At 46.2% G+C, this 24,655-nt stretch overlaps 1 protein-coding gene across 3 annotated transcripts in view; it reads left to right on the forward strand.

Annotated features, from left to right (window-relative positions):
• Positions 1–511: 511 nt before the first annotated feature.
• The window catches only part of PTPRG (protein tyrosine phosphatase receptor type G), a 798,688-nt gene continuing 774,544 nt past the window's right edge, over positions 512–24,655 (forward strand). For all 3 annotated transcript variants that reach the window (XM_004616469.2, XM_055134736.1, XM_055134735.1), the window contains exon 1: positions 512–890. In XM_004616469.2, the coding sequence (XP_004616526.1) occupies positions 806–890 (85 nt within the window). In that variant the 5' untranslated portion in view covers positions 512–805. The remainder of the gene's footprint in view (positions 891–24,655) is intronic.

Raw genomic sequence — 24,655 nt, forward strand, 5'->3', positions numbered from 1 at the left:
CGCGCCGCCGCCGCCGCCGCCGCCGCCGCGCGCCCCCTGCTCGCTCGCTTGCTCGCCGGCTTTAAAGTCTCTGCCAGGATCCATGCTCACATGTTTCTTCCTGTATGGAGGCATGGCCAGTTTCCAGCCCCGCGCTCCCCATTCCTTCCCAGCCTGCGCCGGAGCCACAACTTTCAGGAGCATGGACTGAAGGCGCCCGCGCCCCAGCGTCCCTCTGAGATCCTTTGTGTTTTCCTCTGGCCGTTTCTATTTTGGGGGGCTCCTCGCTCTCCCCGCCTCTCCCCTCCCCTTCCCCGCTCGCAAACATGCCTCCTTCCTTCCCGGGGCCCTGGAAGGAGCTGCCTGCTTGAAGCCGGGAGACGCCGCGCCGCGCTCAGCCCCGCCGCCGCCCGCCGGCTCTCGGGCTGCGCTGCCGACTCAACTTGGGGAGCCTCGGCCGCTCGCCGGCGCCGCCGCCCGCGGTCCCTGCCTGCCCCCAGCCCGGGCATCGCTGCCGGCCGCCGAACTCTTCGCCCTCGGCGCCGCGCTCGCGCCTTTCGGAGCGGAAAGCCACCCTTCTTCGCCGAGGATCGTCCCCCGCGTGCCTCCGCGTTCCCGGTCACTTTTTGAGATTTTCCGGGGGGCGCTCGGCGGCTTCCCGGATTCCGGGGGAAACTCGGGCCGCCGGGCGCGGGGGGCCGGTGGCGCGGGCGAGGAGGGGAAGAGCCCGGGCTTAAGCGGAGGCTCGCACGGAGGCAAGAACTTATTCAACAAGTTTACCCACCCACCCCCTGCGTTCCCCTCTTTTCGATGTGCGTTTTCGGACATGCGGAGGTTACTGGAACCGTGTTGGTGGATTTTGTTCCTGAAAATCACCAGTTCCGTGCTCCATTATGTCGTGTGCTTCCCCGGTGAGTGCCGGCCGCCGAGGGGACGCGGCCCCGAGCGGCGCGCGCGGGGGATGCGGAGTTGTGGCCGGGGCGCGGAGCTCTTCGGCGCCCGTCCCGGGGACCCCGGAGAGGGTGGAGGGGGGGGGTCGGGCGCCGGGGAAAGAGAGAGGGATCCGCTCTGTTGGCTCTGGCGGCGCCGAGACTCGGCTTGGAAAGGGTGGGCTCGGGGGGCTAGCCGGGGCCGGGGGACGGGGAAAGGGGCCGGAGGGGTCTGCTCCTTGCGCGGCTGTGAGGGGGGTCTAGGGAGCTAGAGCCGGGAGAAAAGGGTTTTCACTCTTCTGATCCTTTGTGGATCCGTAGAGACGAGCTCTGCGGGAGGTTGGGGAGACCAGCCGTGGGGAGGATGCCTCTTGGGGGAAGTCCCGGCTGCGCCTCTGGTTCAAGCGGGGGTTGAAGGAACTCCACGGGGGAAGATTGCCTTGCCGGTCCCCGACCTTTGGAAGAGGCTGCTGCTGGGCTGTGAAGCTGGAGGCTGGCTCAAAGGACGGGATGTTAGGAGCAGCCTGCGTTCTAGTCTTGGCGGCCGGGGCACCGGCAGCGCTGGGGTGCCGGCGCGAGGCAAGCGGGCAGCTTCCCCGGCCCCGGGGACCCGGGTGCGGACGATACCGGAACAGCTGCATCTCCCCTCGACCCGATCCCCCACTTTTACCCTGCAGCTTTGCTCCGCTGGGTCGGGCCGAGGGGTGGAGAGTGGCCGGCGGCAGGGTCGTTCCAAGCGCCCAGGCAGATTTCATCCTGGCTCACTCGCTCTGCCCACCTTCATCTGTGCCCTTTTACAGGCAGTTCGTGGCTGGCGGATCCAGACGGCGCCTCTCTGGCCAGGTTTGCCAGGAACAATATTGGCCAGTGATGACAATAATAAATGACCGCACGATTGGTGTGCGAGACTCAGAGACCCTTCGCTCCAGCCCTCCGCTAGTGTCCTCCCTTCATCTCTGTCCACGGGGAGGGTCGGGCCAGCAGCCTCCAAGATCCTTTCTAAGGAGACCTCCCGCTGCTGCTGTCCTGAGCTCCCTGGACGCTGTCTGCCCCCCCCCCCCTCTGCGAGGGTGGAGGCCACGTCCTCTGCCCTAACTAACCCGGGGAAGGGGTGAAAGAGAAGGGGACGATTTGCTTTTTATCCCTAAGGACAAGAGAGATCCCGGTTATTTTAGCCTCTTCCTCCGCCAGCTCCTGCATATCCGGAGCTGGGGGTTATTTGAACCCAGGCAAGGGGACATGCTCCGAGATTTCTTCTCTCTGGCCACCGCTGCCGCCTAGCCACAGGATTTTGGTGCAGCGGGATCCCCCAGCTCCACCGTGTGTCCCCCCCATCCCCCCAGCAGGGCGCAGGAGCTCTTGCTGCACCTGGGTACCCACATGGGGACTTGATAACGAGTGTCCTCTTCACAGGCGCTGGGATGGCCTTGAGGGGCAGTGAGAAGCACAAAGCACGCCCCCACTGCCCCCTTAGGCACCCCTTTACCTTCTGTGCATCTTCCTGCCCCCAGTCTTGGGGACCACATGGAGCTCCTTGCTAAGCCACCCCCCGATGTGGAGCAAGGATGTGTGTCCACTCTCACCCAGAGGCCTGGCATATGCCCAGTGTCCAGCCGCCACTGGGGCGTGGGGGTGGCATGGACTTCTCTCCTTAAACACGCGCTTTTCTCTTTACAAGAACATGGTTCACTATTGGCGTTAATCATCTGTCTCTTGCGGACTTTGCTGCCTCGCCATGGACTTGCCAGCTGAGTAGGCTCAGGTGTGCATCCTGGGGCTGAGCATTGAAAGGGTTGTACTTTAATGGGGGACGTGTGGAGGGGGGGCTTGAGAGGCAGCCTTTGCACGCAGAGGAGTTTTGAATCACACCTCCCACCCCCTGCTCCAAACGCTGGGGTCTGCAGTCAGTGGACCAGCCGTGATTTTCTTTTTCCTGGTGTCTGAGGAACCCACAATGGGACTGCCAGGGATGCCGCCTTCGTGAGGCTTGGACAATTTCTGTCTCTTGCACATTGTCATTTGGTGCCCTCACGAGGTAAACGGGCCCATTCCCGCGACCCAGAGCTGCGGGTGTCGAAAGGGGCAGAGGAGACCGGGAGAGGCGCAGGACAGAGCGCTTTGGGCTGGGAAAAGTGGCGCTGGAGACTGCCGCAGCCTTTGGAACCAGGCAAAGTTAAAATGTCAGAGCGGCAGAGACGCTGGTTTTCCGTTTTCCTAAGGTGCTGCGACGCCGCTGGACCTCAGGGGGCGCCTCCGAGCTGCGTGTCGGGAATCGGCCACCTCTGTTGGCGGCCTGGGTCCCCTCTTGGCTCTAGGGCAACAGTTGGAGTAAGGTGGGTGCCTCTGTGACGGGACTTCCAGGCTCAAGGATTGCTTCAAATGCACCTTGGTGAGAAGAGGCGCCCCAGCCTGCCACTCCTAACTAGCATTAAACTGGGAGTTGCAGTTTGTTTGGGGACCCCCCCCCAACTTTCATAAGTTGCCACCAGCTCCGGAAGCGTTTATCTGGTTGGTCTGAAAGGTAACAATGCTTCTGGTATTGGATTACAGTTCTCTTTGTGAGTTCTTGTAATTTTGTTTCCTTTCAGAAGGACTCCAGTTCTTGACCAGAAGCTCTTGTAATTTTGTTTCCTTTCAGAAGGACGCGGACTTTTAGGTTGCACTGGAGTTTAGGTTGGGGTACAAGGAGCTGTGAAGTGTCAAGTCTCATCCTGGCATGAGTTTTCCCAGCAGATCAGTAGTAGGGCAGGTGTTGAATCATGTTTTAAGTGAGATTTCCACTTTCCAAAGCAGAATGTTAGCACCCATGACACAGGACACAGTTCCATCTTTCCTACATCTTTAAAAAATACCCTTGCAAGAAAATTTATGAAACTAAAAAAAATATAAATGGATTCCTGTGCTTTCCCTGAAGCCACAATGATAAATTCAGTCTCCCTCACCCTCGCCTGTTTTTAATACTTCCTCCATGTTCTTCAACCCCCTCATTAAAGCATATCTTGCACATAGTTTAATTAAGCATTTGCTATATACCTCCACTGAGTTTTAGTGCTTCCAATAGGAGACATGCCATATGTTACCTGAGCAGGTTAGCATTTAATGTGTTTTTTATTCGTAAGCTATTGAGCAGAAACTTAATTTTTTTTTTTATTGATTTCTTTTCTCTTCCCGCCCACGGAGTGAATCCCTTCTCTTTGATTCTGATATGTTTTGTAACGTGATTACATTACATCTTGGAGGCTGATGTTGGAAACGCTTCAGATGGAGCAGCTCTGCCGTGTACCTTGCAAGATGTGTCAGAATTGCAGGAGCCGTGATTGATGTCTGGTGAATCTCCCTCTAAGCCATCGCCATGTATTTGCATGTGCAGGCTTTAGTAAAGTGGGCATCCTTGATGGCCTAATTAGAATACGTGGAAGTAATATTTGTAAGTCAGCAGTCTCATAGAAGAAGTGAAAAATCCTACAGTTCTGTCCCCCCCAACTCTCTCTCTCTTCTGTGTCTTGTTTAAAGAAGAAGAGTCTTGGGTCAGAAAGATGGCACAAAGGGCTGGAGCACTATGGGGACCTGGCATTTGGTCCCTGGCACTGTGCAGTCTCCCAAGTAATACTAGCTGTGACTTAAAGAAACCAAAATCATTGATTTAGTTCCTCTGACACAGGTAGGGAGTACAATTTTTGATGTTTCTTTTAACCAGTATTCATGTTACAGAGCAGATGAAGTCAGATTATTAACACAAATAGGAATAACAAGACTTGTGGAAATAAGGGAAGGTGCTGTTGACAGTGGCACAAAGACGATAGGCAAAAGAACCAATAGTGAGTCTAAGCCTCTCCCCTTAATTATGTACCCGATTTCACTGAATAAAAGATTATAATGTTTGCCTGAAGCATTATAGGGCATGCTAATCATTTAATAAGCAAAATAGAACAATTCTTTTAAGCTTTCTATTCTGCAAAACTCCTAAATTAATGTAATATAATGGGTTAAAAAGCAGTACCCAGTTGTAATGCACGGTCTTCCCTTTATATAAGATCATTTAAAGTGCCCCAGAGCAGTTGTTGTTAAGGACCTTCTCCTGTCTTAGGCTCTTCTTCATTTTCTCCAAAACTGTTTGACCCAGACAGTATTTAACACTACATTAGCCTGACATAGGTGAAGAAGGCAAATTACTTTTGCCAGGTACTGCTTGGCACTTGGTCCCCGAAGCGATTGAACCCTCTCCCAGCACTGAATCCAGAGTAAACCCTGAGTACTGTAGGGTGTAGCTCCCCCCTCCAACAAAAACACCCCCAACAAATTAGTGTTGCTGGCATTTTGCTGTGTTCTTTGTTTTATGGCAAAAGTGTTTTTTTTTTGGGGGGGAGGGGTTTGGATAATCTGAATTTCCATTTAGTGTTTTCCTTCTAGAGTGCAGGACAGTGCAGTACTGCATCTAGGCAGGAAAAAGATTATAATAAGACAACATTTTGAATTACAAGATTAAAAATTATGGTTAATAATTTTACCCTTGGGCATACCTTTCATGTAGTCACAGTGCATAAACAGAGCTTATGGGAGAAATGGATGCTCATCTGAATGAAGTTATTGCAAATGTTCTCTGTGCTCCCACCGTTTCCAGGAAGCCCTTGATGCACTTTGGTTACAGGTTGACCACGATCTGCCTCTGCCTCGGTAGAAGCAAAGGCAAAACCTGTATTTCATGATGTAAAGGAAGCCAAGGAAATGTGCCCGGCTTCCATGTTCAGCTCTCCTCACCGGTGAACTAACATTTAGACAAAGCTGGAGCTCTTAGTAAAGGGGGTTTAGAAAAGTGAGAAACATTCTTCTGAGAAGAGCCTGCCCCCAGCAGGCAGTGAGAGCCTGTGGAATTCAGCAGCAGTCACTGAGTTGTCTAAATGACACACACATTAAGGCTTCCGGAAATATCTGCAAGTGATTTAAATTGAGATGCCTCTGTTTCGGGTCTGTGACATGGGAATGGCCACATTGCTTGCAAAGAATCAAACCCAGGATCTGGGCAATGCTTTATGTACTTAGAAGGTCAATTTTTTTTTTTTTATAAGTTTGTTGTTGGCTCACTCCAAAAATGGTGTGTTTTGTAAACTATTTTTATGTCCCCCTACATTCTTCTACGATTCTTGTCTTAAATTTCTAAGACTTATGATTTGGAGGAGGTGGGGGTGTTTAGGTCATAACCCTGTAGTGCTAGGTTTTGAACATGATTTGGAGGAGGTGGGGGTGTTTAGGTCATAACCCTGTAGTGCTAGGTTTTGAACCAGTGTCAAGTGTGCAAGACAACCACATTCCCTGCCTTTTGTGATCTCTCCCACCCCTCACTAATGATGTCTTTTTAAAAATAACATCTCAGGGGCTGGAGTGATAGCACAGCAGGTAGGGCATTTTGCCTTGCACGTGGCCGACCCGGGTTCGATTCCCAACATCCCATATGGTCCCCTGAGCACCGCCAGGAGTAATTCCTGAGTGCAGAGCCAGGAGTAACCCCTGTGCATCGCCAGGTGTGACCCAAAAAGCAAAAATAAATAAATAAATAACATCTCAGGGGTGGGATGCAACCCAACTGTTCGGTCCATGGCCCCACAAAGTATAAGAAGACCCCCCACCCTCACCCCGAGAAAAACAATTCTCAGAATAGGTAAATGCCACTTTGAATAATGTCTGATTAAAATAGATAACTGATCAGTTTGTGGTTTGTTCATATCATGGGAAGGACGGTGAGGTTTATGGGTGATGGCTGTGCAAGATTGCTTTAAGTAGCTAGAGGGCTCTGTGTGCTGTTGTCTCCTGTGGAGCCCTATAATTGGAGGGGCCTTCTCGGCTGGTATCTTTCATAGCAAGATGGGGTTTTGACAGAAAAAAAAGATCATTGACCTTTAAACAATTTGGGTTTGAACTGCATGGCTTCATGCAGATGTAGATTTTCTTAAAAATGACAAAACTTTCAGTACCAGTGAATAGATAAATATAGTACTATAAAAGAGTTTTCTCTTAAGACTGTTTTGGGAGGGTGGGGATTGCTTCTGGTCACACCTGGCAGTGCTTGGAAATTTGCTCCCAGTGGTGCTCAGGGGACCTTGTGTTGCTGGGAAATCAGCCTGTTGAGTTATCTCTCTCCAGCTCTCCTAAGGCGTAAAAAGAATTTTTTTTTTTTGCTTTCTTTATTCTTTCAGAATATAGGAGCTACTTATAACATAAAATCTATGTATTAATTGATTGTTGGTTAGGATTCTGGTTAACAGTATTTTTTTAGTAAGTTTTTTCTATTATTGGGAGCTGTAACCTGGAGGTACGCAGGGGCTACTCCAGCTTGGTACTCTGGTTCTGGTGGTGCCCAGGGGACCTTGTGGTACCAGGATTGAATCAGGGCTCCGAGTACAAAGCATGTGCTGTGCTCTTTGAACTGTCTTACTGCCCCAACACTTAAGTAAGTTTTTAAGAAGTCAGAAATTGAGCCTGAGACATCATACAGGGGTAAGGCACTTGCCTTGTATGTGGCTGGCCAGGCTCAATCTCTGGCATTGTGTATGGTCCTTTGAGCTCTGCCAGGAGTGATCCCTGAGCCTCGAGTCAGGAGTAAACTTGGAGCACAGCCAGATGTGGCACTAACCCACTCCCCCAAATCAAAAGTTTTACAGTTTTGACTGCACTTGGATTATATAGTTTCTTGCTTCTTATCAGCAAGTTTTACTTAACTGTGTGAGATGGCTTGCCAGTTTTTAAAGGCTCATTTTTTTTTTTTAAATAACTACTTGGATAGGACTATTTAAAAGACTCAAATATTTTAGGTGGGGGTGTGGAGAACTAGCTCGGTGGGCTTCTTGCCTGTGAAAGTGTGTAGGAGGCTCAGGTTTAATCCCTTACGCCACATTGACTCCTGGGTCGGGCACCCACACTCACAGTGTGGGTGTAGCCTGGGAGTAGCCTACCTCTGAGCACTGCTGGGCGTGGCCGAAAAAGAAAAGTTTTCAGGGCTGGGGATGTAAAATCTTGCATGTGTGAGGCTCTGGTTTTGATCCCTTGCAAGACACACTACACACAATTTCACAGTTAACAGACCATTTTCCAGGTCAGTTTCTTTTCTCTAAAAGGAATTAACTGATGTTGCGGGATGATGGTTAGCTCTCACATAGAAGGAGAATTTTGGTTTTGCCAACCATTTGCCAAACTTCTTGCTGCATATTTTGTTTTGTTTTTTGTTTGGGGGCCACTCCCGGTGATGCTCAGGGGTTACTCCTGGCTCTGCACTCACAAATTACTCCTGGTGGTGCTTGGGGGCCATATAGGATGCTGGGTATCCAACCCAGGTTGTCCATGTGCAAGGCAAGCTCCCTACCTGCTATACTATTTCTCTAGTCCTGAACAAACAAATGAAATCTAGCATAGAGCAAAGACATGTTTTTAGAATCCCAAAACTTGTTACTTTTAACTTTCATCCTAAATTTGGTAGCTGTGGAAGATTGTGCAGGATATAATGATGCTCATGAAATGGGGTCTCTGGAACTAGGACAACCGAGCTGGAGCTATAGCACAGCAGTGGGGCATTCGCCTTTCACGTGGCTGACCCGTGTTCGATTCCTCCGCCCCTCTCGGAGAGCCCGGCAAGCTACCGAGAGTATCGCACCCGCACTGTAGAGCCTGGCAAGCTACCTGTGGCATATTGGATATGCCAAAAACAGTAACAATAAGTCTCACATTGAGAGATGTTACTGGTGCCCACTCGAGCAAATCGATGAGCAACGGGATGACAGTGACACTGGACAACTGTCTAGCCGTTTTGGCTCGCCTTGTTCTCCTTATGTTGGTGAATAGTGTAGAGGTAATCTATGAGTCCTAAGGTCTTTGGAAGGCTTGAATGAGAATTCATGTCCAGGCTTCACTCTGTTCATGGTTATGATTTTGAAACCAGCATGTGTGGCTTTTCCTTCCTACTCCACCCAGCAATTCTCAGGCACCAGCTGGAGGTCACATGGATTCTGATTCAGCCTGGAGATAGCATCAAATTCCATTGGTTTTGGACCCAGTCTCACCAGATAACCTGGTCTCCACTCACCATAGGTGACAGTGAAAAATGCAAGAAGTCCAGGGTGTCCACTTTGCTTCTGGTTAAACTCTCTATAGATCGGGGCTTCCAACACCATCCTTCCTTCCCCTACAGTCAGAAGTTTCCTATACTTCTGGTTCCCAGAGCTCAGAGAAACATTTTTCTTGGGGCAGTACTGCTTTATATCATACAGAAACAACCCAGGAGCAGCCAGAAAAGAGACGCACTGGGTGAGGGCCCCGGGCGGGGGTGGGGAGGGGTGGGGGGGAGGTGCTTTCATGCCGTCTTGCTGTGCCGTTCCTCCCAAAGCTCCTCTTGTTCCCCAGCCTGGATCTCTCTGAACCCTTTCCATTAGGGTTCAGTGGAGACTTTGTTACCCATGCTTGATTGTTGAATTTATTTGATTGTTGGGGATTGATGCAACCGATATTTTCTTCCCATTCCCCTGTGTCAGAAGGATGGGGCTGAAAATTCTCTCTCCTAATCACGCCTCCAGCTAGCCTAACGTGGAGGGGTCCTAAAGTCACTTCATTAATGTAGTTGAACTTCTCAAGCATCTCTCTTAGGCACTAGAGTTTTAGGAACTCAGTGCCAGAAACAGGATGAGGACCAAATTCACAATTTTCTACTGTGAATCACAATATCACAATCATAGTAAGTGCTTGGTAAATGAACCGTTTTAAACTTTATGTGTAAAAAAGAGATTTGGGTAGGACCGTTGTAAAGGTTAAACACTTGGGAAATGTATATAAATGTGTGTATGATTTTTGTTTGTTTTTTTGGATGCACCCAGCAGTGCTCAGGGTTTACTCCCGGCTGCGTGTTCAGGGATCACTTCTGGAGGTGCTTGGGGGAATCATATGCAGTCGACCACACCCAAGGCAAGTGCCCTGCCTCTTTTATTATTGTTTTGGCCCAATGATGGTTTTTTATTCCTGACTTGATCCATATCAAGCCAGGCTTCTCATGTAAAATATAAAATATGAAATATAAGCATAAAAGTAAACTACCTGCATTTTGAGTTTTAAGAAAATGATAATGTGTAAGTGAAGTATAAGATACCTCTTCGCTTATATTGCAGGGCTCTCTAAATTTCAGTTTAAAATGGGGCCAGACCAGAGAGAGAGAACAGCAGGCAGGATGCTTGTCTTGCCCGCTGCAAACTTGGGTTTGGTCCCCAGCACTGCCAGGAGGGAACCCTGAGATCCAGGAATAAACCATGAGCATTGCTGGGTTAGCATTGTGCTGGGTGAGCACTGTGGCCCCCAAATTAAAAAACAAGAATAATGAAACTAAAAAACACCAAAAAAATAAAAATTGAAAGTAAGTGGAAGAAAATGAGATCTCTGTATGATGTTGTTCTTTGTAGAGAGTCTCGAGGTCTTGCATCCTGGAATACTGATCCCTTCCTCTAATAGCCTGAACACTTGTGACCAAGGAGAATATACCTCCTTGCTACTGTCTTTTTTTTGGGGGGGATCACACCTGGTGGTGTTCAGGGCTTACTCCTGGCTCTGTGCTCGGATCACACCTGGTGGTCTCTGTTACCATTGGGGTGCTGGAGGTTGAATTTGGGTCGGCCGCCTTGCAGCCAAATACCTGTTGTATTATAGCTTGGGCATCCTATTTTCACTTTGGGGGTTAACCCTACACCTTCCCTCTATTGGTGTTATTCTGACAACCAGGGGTCCCACAAATGCTTGGTTGTGGCGCTAGCACAATCACTGGGTCACACATCAGTTTGAGGTATGGGCATATTTGGCCGTGGTGCTCATCTGGGCTTGCACACATTTAGTTATGGTGCTCCCACACCTGCCTAGCTAAGATTGGCTTGTTGATCATGGATCTCAGGTGGCAGAGCTGCCTGGGTTGTGTCTGTGCATGCTGGCAGCACCCAAGGATGGAACTCGGGACCACACACTTGCAAAGCAAGTGCCACCGAACCATTATCTTCTGGCCCTCATCTCTGGGTTTTAATTTTGTGTCACCAGAGCATTAGCATTTGGATTCTGCTTTTTGTTTTGTACTTCTGTGACACTTGAACACACGCATGTCCCTGCCTCCGTATTGCCATGGATTCACACCTACCAAGCAGATGAGAACCACATACTGTGCGGAGCTCCTGCCCTCTAATCAATTTTTTGCAAACTGAAACCAGCATGATGGTTTTCTGGCCAAACAACAAAATGTGATTTTAAACTACTCGACTTAGCTATTTTGGGGCTGTAGCAAAGTGACACAGTTGGCTGCTGAAATCTAGCAACTAAAAAAGATGAAATGAAAGCATAGTTCATCGAATATGTAACACTTCCATGCAAGAAAATAGGACAACTGGTCTTATTTTTGGGTCTGCGATACTATTTTCCTAACCAGAATGAAGCCAGTTGTCAATTGATAGTGTGGTGGATATACTTTTGAGGAATTCAGACTGATCATAGGAAACCAAGGGGTGTTTGAATTCTTATAGCAGTTTTTTTTTTCACACATTTTACAATGTTCTGAGATAAACTAACTCTGGGAAAATTTGGCTAAGAGACATATACATAATTTTTTTAGTCTTCTGATTTGGGGGAGCTTACCTGGCTGTGCTCAGTGGCTATTCAAGCTCTGTGTTGGGCGTTTGCTCCTGGATGCCCAGGGCAACTTGTATTGGTGTCGGGCATGGAACCCAGGACTACAGCATGAAGAACTGTGCTCTGGCTTTGGAACCATCTCCCTGACCTTGGCATAAGCAGCGTACCATGCATAGCACATGATTTAAATAAATGAGGAAGTATTACTGATTTTTTAAAAATTGAATCACCATAAGATAGTTACAAAGCTTTCATGATCAGGTTTCAGTCATATAATGTTCAAACACCCATATCCCGGTATCCCTCCTGCCAACCCCACTCCCAATCCAATCCCCCAGCTGGCCTCTGTGGCAGGCACTTTTCTTTTTTGTCTCTATCACTGACTTCTTAAAAGTTAAATGAGTAAATTAGTTAAGAATCACCAAAAGAATATTGTGTAAAGCAGTGGTCATTTGTAAATTATTTTTATTCATTAACAAAAATAATTCCACTTTCCCCAAGTGTTTCAGTCCTATGAATAGGGGAGCTGAGAGCTTCTGAGCTTCTAGTATCTTGGCTCAGTTATGGGGTAACTTGTCTGTCTTGGACAAAACATCTAATGTCTCTTGAAGACTTGTGCCTTGGGCAGGGTGTGTCTGAGAGTCACATTTATACAACTTGTGTAAACCACACGGAGAACCAGAGGCCAGGATTGACACTGGGAGAGGGAGGAGAGCCACAGACAGTGGTGCTCAGGTCTTAGTCCCAGCTGATTCAGGGACTATAGTGGGATGCTGGGGATCAGACTTGAGTCAGTTGCCTGCAAGGCAAGTACTCTACCCTGCTGTACTATTGCTCTAGTCCCTGGGGTTGACATTTTTGCTTCCAGCACTGTTGCCTTGGGTAAGTAGCCATGGGACAATGGTTTTAACGGCCCACTCACACCAAGTACTTGCCATTTGCCTAGGCACTTTGCCTAGATTTTAATAATGCCTCTTAATCCTCCCTGCAAGAAGAAAGTATGAATGCCTCCACTTTCCAGGGAGGGACTTAAAGCTGAAAGAGGGTGTCACATGACCAAGTCTACGCTTGTAGTGTCTCCAGTCTATAATTTGTACTAATCAGTGAGGGATTATTTTCAATTTGACTTGTTGCTCTTTGTTTGAAAGCTGTTTTTCATAATTGTACTGGAAGGCCAATGAAAAGATCCAGCTTTTTTTTTTTTTGTATTTCACCCTCCTCTTCCCATGTAAGTGAGGACTATAAACACTGGGTGAAGTAACGTTGTCCTCGCATTTGCTACAATTAAATAAGGAAGTAAAGCAATTAGTATAGGATTTTTATTTGGTTACAGTCAAGGGATGACCTTTTAGCAAATTAACTTTACTTCTGAATTAGCTGATAATAACTGCATAGAGAGAATTTGTATTGAGTTTTTTTTTTTTTTGACTCCTTCAAAGTGATGTAAATTGATTTAGCTTATAACATGAGGGCTGTTATTTTGGGCCTTTGAATATGGCTCCATTATAATAACGAGGTATTATTAGTATCCCGTGTATCACTTAAGTGTAGCTCTGACTCATGATTGCAGGAAAAGGTCTGAGGGAGTTGTACTTGGCAAGAGGTGCTTTGTATTCTGACTTGTCCTCTGGTGTTGAGAACTAGCCATGAGAGCCAGCCAAGCCAGCTGTGTGATCTGGGCAAGATCCCCAGTTTCTTTGGGGTTGTTTTCTTTACTCTTAACTAAATGGTGTCTGAAATTCTTGTGGAGTTTCAGTAATTGCGGGTTTCTGGCTGGGCAGTCAAATGCCCAGTGCGTTTCGGGTTGTGATTTCTGAGATGTACTTGTTAACTTTCCTCTGAGAGTTTGCTTCCCGAGGCGCTGTCTCGAACCCTTTGATTATCTTGCAAACCTTGCTAAGAATATCCGGAGGGAGCTGCAAACTGGGTAGTGAGTAGATCTTGGCTAAAGGAATGCCGATAGCTGTTTTTGTTTTTACACCTTAAACCATTTTTCTCCTGGAGTTCAGGCAAAGAGTGGAGCTTTGCTCTCCCATTGTAGCTGTGTACAGCCTTTTAAGACTTGGTTCATGTTATTTATGGCTGAGGTAGTGGCGGCAAGATTCTTTGTCAAGAAACAAAACATAAAGCTAGTTCTGGATCTGGTGTCTCATTTTGAAAAAAAAAATAGAGAAAAGCTGCTATTTGGGTTATTTGGAGGTCTGGGGATTACATCTGGCCAGCACATGCTTTGTTTGACCATCCCGTGTTTAAAAGAAAAACACTGAATTAAAAATTAGAAAAACGTTGATTGAAAATCAGACATTGGAGCATCCCTGCCATCTGACAAGGGAATGCAGAGTTCTTGCAGTGTGTATTTGGTGTTAGTAAGGTAAGGGCAGAGGAAAGGCATGTAACCAAGTAGCTGCAGACCCCTGGGAGATTCTTATATATATATACAGTGGGTTAATAGAAAGTCTGAATACTTTTGAAAAACTGGGTCTGGTGTTTTTTTTTTTTAACCAAGGGCCTGTATTCTTGCCTGACAATAATCAGGTGAAATAAATAGTGGCAGCCCCTTGAGATGGGCGCTCACCTGACCCACAGTGGTTATTTACAATGCACAACTGGTCCCTGGTGGCATTTGCCACCTGAGGATAGGTGATTGCTAGATTGCTACTTGAGGAACGAATTTTGTTGCGGTTGCCTGTTTTGAGGTCTTTCACGACCCAGGTTATTTGTGTGTAAAATGCACATGTGTATGTTTGGATTATGGCATTGATTGTTGGCTGATGAAATAATTTTTATTTTTACCAGCATGGTTCATAAAGCTGAACCCCTTTGCAGACAAGCACTTGCTGCTTGAATAGTTCATCAGATTTGTAGACACCTATGTGGTACCACCCAGGCTTTGCTCGACAGTGTTTGGGAGCCATGCAGTACTGGATTTCAAAGTGAGGACTTTAGATGCAAAGCATGCATTCTAGCCCTTTTAAATTGTGTTTGGGGCCTCCAGTGGCCTTTTATTTTTCTTTCCTGGCAGTGCTGGAGGCCTACTCTCAGCTTTGCGCTTGGAAGATCATGCAATCCTGGGGATTGAACTTTGTTTCCTACGTGCTCTCAGCATGCTGAGCCATCTTTCTGGCCCGAGATCTTAGTTTGCATGTGCTGTGCCCATACCACATTAATAAGTCTTGAACACCAATGTGTGCACCCTCCCTCCTTCCCCCCCCCAAAAAAAAAGACAAAAAAAAAATCCCAAACCATGAAAGCCTAACTTAATATATATTGAATAAAATGGACAGCTTTGCTCATGGACAGATGGAAGATTTGAGGAAGTGATTCCTTTATTCTGATTCTACTATGTGACCTAATACTACATGTTGTATTCTCCTGCATTCCTTGTATACGATTAGGAATCTAATTAGACTGTTTGTTCTTAGAAGGCAGGACCTCAGTCCTACTAGCTGCTGAACATGGTAGTCTTGTATGAGGCCAAAAAGAATGGAGACTACCCCTTCCCCAGGGACCATATCCTGTAGTGGTCAGTGCTTACTTCTGCAAATGCTCAGAGGGCACCATGTGGTGTTGGGGACCTACTTTGTACAAAGCATGTGTTCCAGTCCTTTGCTCTATCTTCTTTGCTCTGGATAGGTGTTTTAAAAACAATTATAGGACAGATAGTTCAGAAGACATTGAGGTCATTGCACATTCTTCCCAGAAATTGTACATTGATTGCCCCCTCTTAAGAGATCTGATGTCCAAGGTTAATATCATCCTTCAAGGAATTCAAAAATTGTTACGGTGTTTGAAGTCCATATTTAAAAATAGAAGCAAAATGTATTCTTTCTGAAGTTGTTGGCCATCAAAATACTTACAACTTAAAGTAAGATGTGTGTAAGATGTGTTCTAGAGGTCAGATATCTTAGGGCAGAAAAGTTATGTTTGGGAGGTCCAAGATATTTGCCCGCTTTCAGATAACTTGAGGTAAAATCTACAAATCTAGTGTTCTTGAATCAGAAACCATATTGGATCTAGGGTTGATCCAGGAGAAGCAGGCTCCCTCATTTTTGCTGTAGTGGTTCTGAAACCAATGCACAAGTTATGTAGAGGGCAGCAGAGTTTATATGAGCTTACTGTGATGTTGAAGATGAACATGGCTTTGTTGCCTAGTAATGACTTTGAGTTGGTTGTTTTAGGAAAAGGGCTTTCTTGCTGCAAATTATGCTTGCTTGAACAAGTATCAGTTGACCACTGTGTCTAATGCTCTCTCCTGGGCAGATGTGGTGAAGCATCGCGGTGATTTCAAGTGTGCTTAGGCAGAAGCCAAGTTGTCTGAAACATTCTCATCAAAACTTATTCTATGGGGCCAGAGCGATAGTGTAGTGGGTAGAATTTGCCTTGCACAAAGCTGACCTGAGTTTGATCCCCAGCATCCCATATGGTTCCTCAAGCACTGCAGAAATAATTCCTGAGTGCAGAGCCAGGAGTAATCCCTGAGCATCTCTGGAGTGATCCAAAAAGCCAAAACCAAAGCACAATAAAAGCAGCTAGTTCTATTATTTCCACTATTCTTTCCACCAGCTGCTTTTATTTCAAAACAAAAACAAACTAGTGATCTTTTACTTTATGTGTGTGCAAAAGCAGTGAATAGAGAGTGTGAAAAATCACTGGACAGCATTAAACATCAGCCCTTCATTTTCTCAATTGGTCAATTTGTAAGGAAGCTGCCAGAATTATTTCATGTGATGGAGGCTGGACAACTCTGGCATCAGAGTTCTTTCAGGATATATCTTAAAATGGGCATTTTAAATGAAAAACGTCTGTGAGGAAGCTGTTGGTTCTTGAGGTTTCTTCTGCCCTCACTCATGCTGCTGAGTAAAGGGAAAATTGATTTTTGGAGAATCCGGTGGAAGTGTAAGTACTCTCCTCCAATAAACACAGGGGTTTCTGGAAATGACTTATTTGCTTTGGGATCTTTAGCAGGTGAATTGAGGGAATGAAATTTGAGCCCTGTAGATTTTGATGAGACAGGCCAGTGACAAATGAATGATTTTCAAGGGAATTATACAGATCTGTCAATCTAATTAAGTAACTGGCCAAGTTAGTGAATCCTAGCTTTGTCTGAGCCACCTTGGTTCAGTTGCTTTATTGGTTTTACTCATCTGCAAAATGGGGATTATGAGAGTTTCCGCTTCTCAAGTCTTTGTAACAATTCTATGAGATTATGTATATAATGCATCAGAAGAGCATTAGGCACACAGGGTATTATAATTGATACCTGTCTGCAATAGCTGCTGCTCAGGATTTATGAAAGAAAAACTGGTATAAATATGCCCCCAATTAAATGCCATGTCATTCTATGAAATGGTGAGAGAGCTGGAGCCAGGGAGAGCAGAGATGCACTTCAATGGACTGGTGGGATCAAGAGTTTGAACTTGGCTTTCTGATATTACGAGTCTTCCGTCTCTTGTAGAGGTGCGCCAGGCACGGCAATGAGTGAATTTAAGGCACACGTGATGATGAGGATCATTTTCTGTTTTGTTTGGTTTCAGGCTGCACAGCTGTGCTCAGGGCTTAGTACTTGCGCTGTGCTCAGGGATTAGTCTTGGTGGGCTGGGGTCTGTGTGTGGGGCACATAGCAGGTGCGAGGAATTGAACCCAGGTTGGTGGTGTGCCAGGCAAGTGTCCTCTCTTCATGGTTCCAAGGATCATCTTTTTTTATTGATGAGTTTTAGCACAGCAGGTAGGGCATTTGCCTTGCATGTGGCTGACCCGGGTTTGATTCCTCCGTCCCTCTCGGGGAGCCCAGCAAGCTACTGAGAGTATCCCGCCCGCATGGCAGAGCCTGGCAAGGTATCCATGGCGTATTTGATATGCCAAAAACAGTAACAACAAGTCTCGCAATGGAGACATTACTGGTGCCCGCTCGAGCAAATCAGTGAACAATGGGATGACAGTGCTACAGTGCTTCAGATGACTGTCTTAAAAGATGGCTTAGGTTTTAATTTTCCCTGTGGGTTTGAAATTGGAAGGAATAGATATGGTATTTTCAGTGCTGAAATGCTCTGTGTGAGTAGGATATTCATGATTTTCTGTGTAGCTCTGTGTTAATGTGTGGCCCCATCATTAATTCCCCCTGGGTGTGTATGTAGACATTTGGTGAAAGTGTACAGCTCATGTGTTTAACTTTCTGTTCTTGCCATTTAGTAGGTTTTCTGCATAGGATTTGTGGATTGTCATTTGACGGAAAGGTTCCCATTTCTGTAGTCATGGCAGTTATTGCCAATCAATCACAAAGCTCTTCCTTGCTAAACCCAGAACTGGATCATAGTTTCCTTTCTAAGTCTGCCTACGAGAGAACTCTGGTACCATTTCTGTGCTATACAGGGAACCCTTATCTAACTTTCAAAAATTGCATATGTAGAACCATATCTAAGGGGCTTTCACCGCTTTGCAAATAGGTTTGCTGCTACAATTTTTAAGCCATAGAATTATTTTGAAAGCAGGTATCTATAGCAAGTACCATATGCAAAGGTTCCTGAGCCATGAAATTGATTTGGCCACATATTTGACTCACATTCATTTATTCGGGGGGAAAAATCCAGTCTCTTCATGGTTGCATCATAGTCAAGTTGGTAGGCTGTTCTGATAGAGTCTTAGGGTTTTTAAATTTATTTAATTAAAAATAATTTATTTTTTTAATGCTTTGAGCTTTTATACCAGAGTATGGCTGTAGTAGGACTGTACATATTCCAAAGTGACACCTTTCTGAGTTAGTTGTTTAAGAAAGTGTTAAGTATGGGCCCTGTGACAGAAGTTTCTTAAAACATAACTGAATGAATCCATTCCACCTATTGTTTATACAATGTATAATATCTTACCTTTACTATGAATCAGTTCATTGTTAACATACGGTAGTTTGTTTCTTAAATCTAAATGGTCCTCCCATCAGTATTATTTTTGATAAGGAATTCGGACAGTGCAGATAAAGGTGAAAGTATTTTTTAAATCTTGGCACCAGATCGGGAGATAGTAGAGCTGGTAAAGCCTTGCATGTAGCTGACCTGGGTTTGGGCCTCGGCACCCCATTTGGATCCCGAGCACCACCAAGAGTGATTCCTGAGTGCAGAGCCTGGAGTAACCCTCGAGCCATGTGTGCTCCATGCCCCCAAACAAAGAAACAGAAATGACACCAGATAAATGTGTTCTGTTTGGTAATATACAAGTCCTGAGTAGCATCATGTAATCCCGTATTTCGTGTTCTGGGTATGAATTTAACTCCCTTAAGGGCCTGTTTTGATGTTGAGCTTTAGCGTATTTTTACTGCAAAACGTCTGTAAATCTGTGCTTTCTGTTAGGTTGTATCTGCCCACATGGATCCAATTAGCTCAGGAAATGTGGCTTTTCCCAATTGACATGAGCTTGACGTTTAAAATAATGCCTTGGATCTCGAAGACAAAAAAAAAAAAGGCTTGTAAATTGCCATGAACATTTTACATTGATGGTCTATTGAAATGTTTTAGATATATTGGATTAGTAGAATATATTAGTAAAATTGCTTTTTTTTTTTTTTTTTTGCAGGGGAGGGGGTATCTTCCAAGCGGTGTTCAGGAAGGAGATCCAGGGCCCTCACTGGAGATTCTGGCAGTTCAGTGCAAGGGTCTGAGGATGTGATGCTGCTTAGACTGGGTCCCTGTAGTGCTGGGGATACCCAGGTCATCCCAGCAGTGATGGGGGCCTTCAGCACCACTTCTAGTGGTGCTCAGGAGTCTTCAGGAGGGATGTGGTGCTGGGGAGCACAGCTGTACTGTCTCCTAGCCTCCCTGCTTCTTCATCTTTTTTTATTTTAAATATTTTATGTGACTGCCATAACATTTAAAATTACATCTGAGCCTTGGACTCATGACGTGCATTGGATTGCTACCGGGTAGTACTGGTCCAGGGATACTTTTTTTTTTTTTACCTTTAAAAAAGCATTTTACTTCTGTAGTGCTCTGTATGACAATTTTCACTCTTCTCCCTGATTCTGAGATATAGAACATAATTTTATTAGTGGGTCTCTGAAACAAGGCCGGTAGTAGAGCTTACAGGGTGGCGCTGGAGTTGGTTTGTGGGTGTGACTGCCAATGCTTCCATGAGTATAGGGAAGTGGGGGGAGGTAGCCCACTCCAGCTCTGACAAAGTCTGGAGATTTCAGTCACAAAACCCACATACCAGAATTTTCAACAGATTATATCTTGGTGAGGTCTGTCATGGCCTGGGGTTCTGTGTGCTGAGAACTTGTGCAAGGGTGGCCGGTGCTGGAGAGGGACGCAGCAGGACAGCTGGGAAAATCCATTCCTGCTTAATTGTTTTTCAGGTTCTGGATGGGGATGCTTCCTTCCCAGGGAACATTTGGCAGGGTGGACACATGCCCTTTGTTTGGTGCAGGTGATAAGAATCTGAGTTTGAGCTGTAAATTCTTTTACGAGGAATAAACAAGGGTGTTGAAGTCTTCAGTTTAGCGCATTAAAGAACATTACTGGGTGCTCAGTTGCCACCTCCGGCTGCATGGGGAACCCAGGAGAGAACAGTGGAGCACGCCCATTGGGAAGATAGGAGGGTGCCTCAAGGGCTTTCTCCTCTCCAGCAAAGCCAGGTTTTAGAGACTCTGTAAGGAACTAGTCTTCCCCATGGATTCTCTGTCCGCCCAGAGCTTTCGGTGTTTCTCTCACCAAGTTATCAAGGCAACCCTCCTCCCTCCCTCACCCTGCCTTAGTTTTGGGGCGGTGCTCTGGACCCACCCTAGGTCTCCTGCATGCAAAGCCTGTGAGCACTGAGTCACATCCCTGGCCCCAGGGCAAACACCTTTGCTGGGAGGATGTGGTCACCTGCACCTGCCAGTGCTGACAGCTGCTCCCACTGTGTGCTGACTCTGGTGTGGGTTCTGTAGATTTCTAGAAAGATCACCTCCCCAGCTGGTTTTGCAGGGGAAGAAAGGGTGGGGTGGGGGAGTGGAATTATTGTTACTCTTACAGGTGTTTTTACTTATTGGCCTGGGTAATTTGGTCAGCTCTTGCTGTACGCTCTGTAGGCTTTCTGTTTGGGGCTTGGACACACCTGCTCTGAAAACGGTCCTTGATATTTCTGCCAATAACCAGTTTTGCTGAGTTCAAGTTGCCAAACCGATCAGCTGCCTTAGAAAGTGCCTCTGACACCAAAGCCAGTGACCCTTTTCCCTCTCCCGTGATGCTTTCCTGCACACACACTCCACAGGCTGGGCACATCTCGTGACAGCCACTTCCACAGAGTGCGTTGCCCTTTGGGTTCTTTACGACTGGTCTGAGTCCCGAAAGGCAGAAAGGTCAGGTGAGGCTAACTTAGATTCAGTTATTTATTTTGTGTTTGGAAAGTGTCCCCTGGTAGTGTTGGGGTCTACTCCTGACCCTTTGCTGTGGAGTTGCTTCTGGCGGTGCCGGTGGGACTTTGGGATGCTGGGGGAGGCAAGGGGGACTGCATGCAAGTCAGGCACGACACCCCTTTACTAGCTCTCTGGCCCTATATAGATGCACATTTTTAATATTTAGCACTATAGGGATGCTTGGAATAAGGTCGGTCTGACACTGCTGATGAAGTGCTGTCATGCCTTTAAAACTCATCAAATGGTGTGTGTTAATAAAAGAGGGTATAGACCCCCACATCTCAGGGTAAGCCTGGCAGTCTCCTGAGTCTTACTGGAGGTAGCAGGGTATTTGGGAGATTGTCCTCCAGTCCCCCAGAGTAAGTATAACAGAACATTTTATTAAGAATAAAGTAAAAGAGCACTTAGAATTATATATATATATATATATATATTTTAATGAGTCACTGTGGATACAGTTACAGACTTGCAAATTTTCATGATTACATTTCAGTCAAACAATGTTCGAGTACCCATCCCTCCACCAGTGCGATTCTCTACCACCAATGTTCCCAGTATCCCTCCCGCCACCTCCCCCATACCCCTCACCCCCCACCTCTGTGGCAGGCACATTCCCTTTTACTCTCTAGAGAGAATTATTTTTTTTAAAATTATTATTATTTTTTTTTGCTTTTTGGGTCACACCCGGCAATGCACAGGGGTCATTCCTGGCTCATGCACTCAGGAATTACCCTTGGCAGTGCTCAGGGGACCATATGGGATGCTGGGATTCGAACCTGGGTAGGCCGCGTGCAAGGCAAACGCCCTACCTGCTGTGCTATCTCTCCAGCCCTGAGAGAATTATTTTTGGAGCAGGGAGACTGTAGAAACTTTTTAGGAACTTGGTAAGTTACGTTGGGTAACAGGCAGTAACAGGGCATATAATTAACACCTTTTGTCTGCAGAGGGCCAGTTTGCAAGGTGTAATGTGTGTTTTCTACTGGTTTCTGCGTAGATAAAGAGAAGTCATGTCTCTGACAGAGGGGAAATATTTGTTTTCCTTCATTGCTGTCTTAATTCCAGAGCTTAGCAAACACTTTCTTGCCCCTTGACTCTGCAAAGGCTTCAGCGTTTGGTCCACTCAGGTGTTCTTGTCGGGCTATTTTTGGCACCATCTGGAGCCCAGGAAACATTCATGTAGGTAGGGATGAATATTTGACTTGCTTCCTGCAAAGGGGGTTGCGGCTCCCAGGCCCACTAGGCGGCCACTCTCCGAAAAATAAAACCCACCCCACGGCCCTCTCAGCCCTGCTCTCAGCCCTGTTCTCCAGGAGCTGTTGTAAATTGGGAGTCATCAATTCCCCCAGAGAAAGTTGCCAAGGTTTGTTTTCTTCTTTCTTTCTTGCCACACCTGTTAATTAGTTCCAGACACTCGCTAATCAGACGCCAGGCATGAAAGCTCAGGGGTGAGAAGCAAGGTCAGATCCGTTGTCTTTCTCCATGGAACCCAGGCCCTTGATTCAATAGAAATGAGTTTGCCGCCTCCTTTTTTTTTCCTTGTTAAGTAACCCCATGATTCATTCCTGAGTGCAACCTCCACACAGCTGCCGGGCGTTTTTGTCCCCTCTCATGTTAGATTTGTACTCACCCATTGATGAGTGTGTGGCCACAGAGATGTGAGGGGGAGAGAGTTGTGGCAAGGCCGAAGAGTAAAGGAGAGAACGCAGAGTCACTTGTCTTGGCAGCTGGTAGGCCCATATTTTTGTGGCCAGGAGACTGTGTAATGGAGTCAGGCGCACCAGAGTGCGGGAATGACAGAAATGTCCAGGATTATCCAACCATGGATGGCCAGAGAGGTCATTTTTGTTCCATTATTTCTCATCTTGGTGAGATGATGCTGAGATAGTTTCTGTATTTCTGAGAGGAGATGGAGATTGCAAGTTCTTGCAAAGTCACGAACATATCTTGGCAGTAGCATCATTTGGTCCCAAGGAGTCTGTTTCTGCTTATGTTTGATAAAAATGAGAGGTTGAATTTTGTTTGGTGGCTCTGGGTGTGTACGTGTTTCTTGTTATTGGTGGTGATGGTGGTGGGGGAGTATGGGTGGTTAGGCCACACCTGACTGCCCAGGTCTTACTTCTGGTCCTGGACTCAGGGATCATGACTCTTGGGGTCCTGGGGACCATATGTGATGTCAGGGATAGAATCCATATTGACTGCATGCAAGTCCTCTGGACTGTCTTCTCTGGCCCAGATGTTCATTTTGACCATGTGTTCTTATGTCTGTGATTCTGAAAAGAGCATTGTGACCAGGCTCACTGGGTGTATGAGATCTAAACTTTTGGACTTGATTGTTTTCAGTCTGTAGAGACAGAAACAAATGCATGAGCCTCTTAGTGGACTGTCATTAAAAAAGGGTCTCTATCTTTTTACATACAATAGCATGAAAGCAATGGGTTCAAGTCAAATATTAGTTGAGATATCTCCTCTGCGTGGTGCTTCCGGCTTCCGAAACATGGTCTGCAAATTGGGAAAGCAAGGTAAATTTCCCCAAATAGTTTCCCTCACTTTGAAGGTAGGAGATAAAGAATGGTGGATTATTGATTGGAGATCTTTGAATGTTTAGGAGCAGCAGTAATGAGGGAGGTATCCTCTTGGGATTGGGTACACTGGAAATCTTTGAAAGTCTGACTCTCATCTCCTTTATGCTAGGGATTGAACTCAAGAATCACAACATAGATGACATGTGCCTTAACCACTGAGCCACATTTCTGGCCCTGACTGTCTATTTTTTTTTCTTCTTTTTTTGATGAAGCTGAAGCCAGGGGAATTCTGAGCAGAGGGCAGTAAAGAATCTTTTAGGGTTGTTGGGCAGTGGGTAAATGATCTTATTCCCAGGGCAGTCCAGTGTTTCTGGACTTGGACCCATGTTTACAATGTGTGTTACCTACTTCATCATGACATAAAGTCATTAGTGACTGCTAGCCCACACAGAAGACCCTGCAGAGATCTGAGCAGCATGGGAACTGATGTTGGAAACGTTGACTGGCCCTTGAGTGTCTTTCTGAGCAGTTAGACTTGATACTGTTGTCCAAGAATGCTGTAAAATAGCACAGGGAAGGCTGAGGACTCACACTGGTCTTGTAAACAGAAACTGAAGCATCTCACACAAGCTGTGTGTCCTTGATTCCCCCATTTCCTTCTCTGTAATATGACTGTTACCTCACAGATTCATTAGGAAAATTAAATATGAAAATAGGTATGGCATTGGCCTCTCTCAGGGTGTTGGTGTTTTCCTTTTGGTTTTGTCTGCTTGGTTCTCTTTATTATTATTATTATTAATTTTATTTTGTTAATAGCATCTTTGCTACTCTGGGTACTAGGTGGGTATTTTTTTTATGGGGTCTTCTGCTGATGAAGAGACTTTGTTCAGACCCCCAGTTGAGGGTCATATGGCACTCAGGCCAGATTGGTCACGCATTTTCTCTGGGTTAGGGAGGAACTCATTTTTCTCTCTCTCTCTCTTTTTTTTAATTCTGGAATTTTTCTGGAATTAAGCCTAGTGACACAAGGATACTGATAACTCATTCAGTTCTTGCCGCCTGTATCTTCTGGGCTGTTCTCATCCTTGACCTTTCAGAAGCTGGATTGTGTGCCTGCTAATTGGATTCTTTGAGATGACCAAGAGCTTTTCACTGTATTTTTTTTTCCTGCCTCTGTTAACCAAGGGTGAATTTGGTCATTTTCAATC

The sequence above is a fragment of the Sorex araneus genome, chromosome 4 (genome assembly GCF_027595985.1).
Source record: "Sorex araneus isolate mSorAra2 chromosome 4, mSorAra2.pri, whole genome shotgun sequence".
Lineage (NCBI taxonomy): Eukaryota > Metazoa > Chordata > Mammalia > Eulipotyphla > Soricidae > Sorex > Sorex araneus.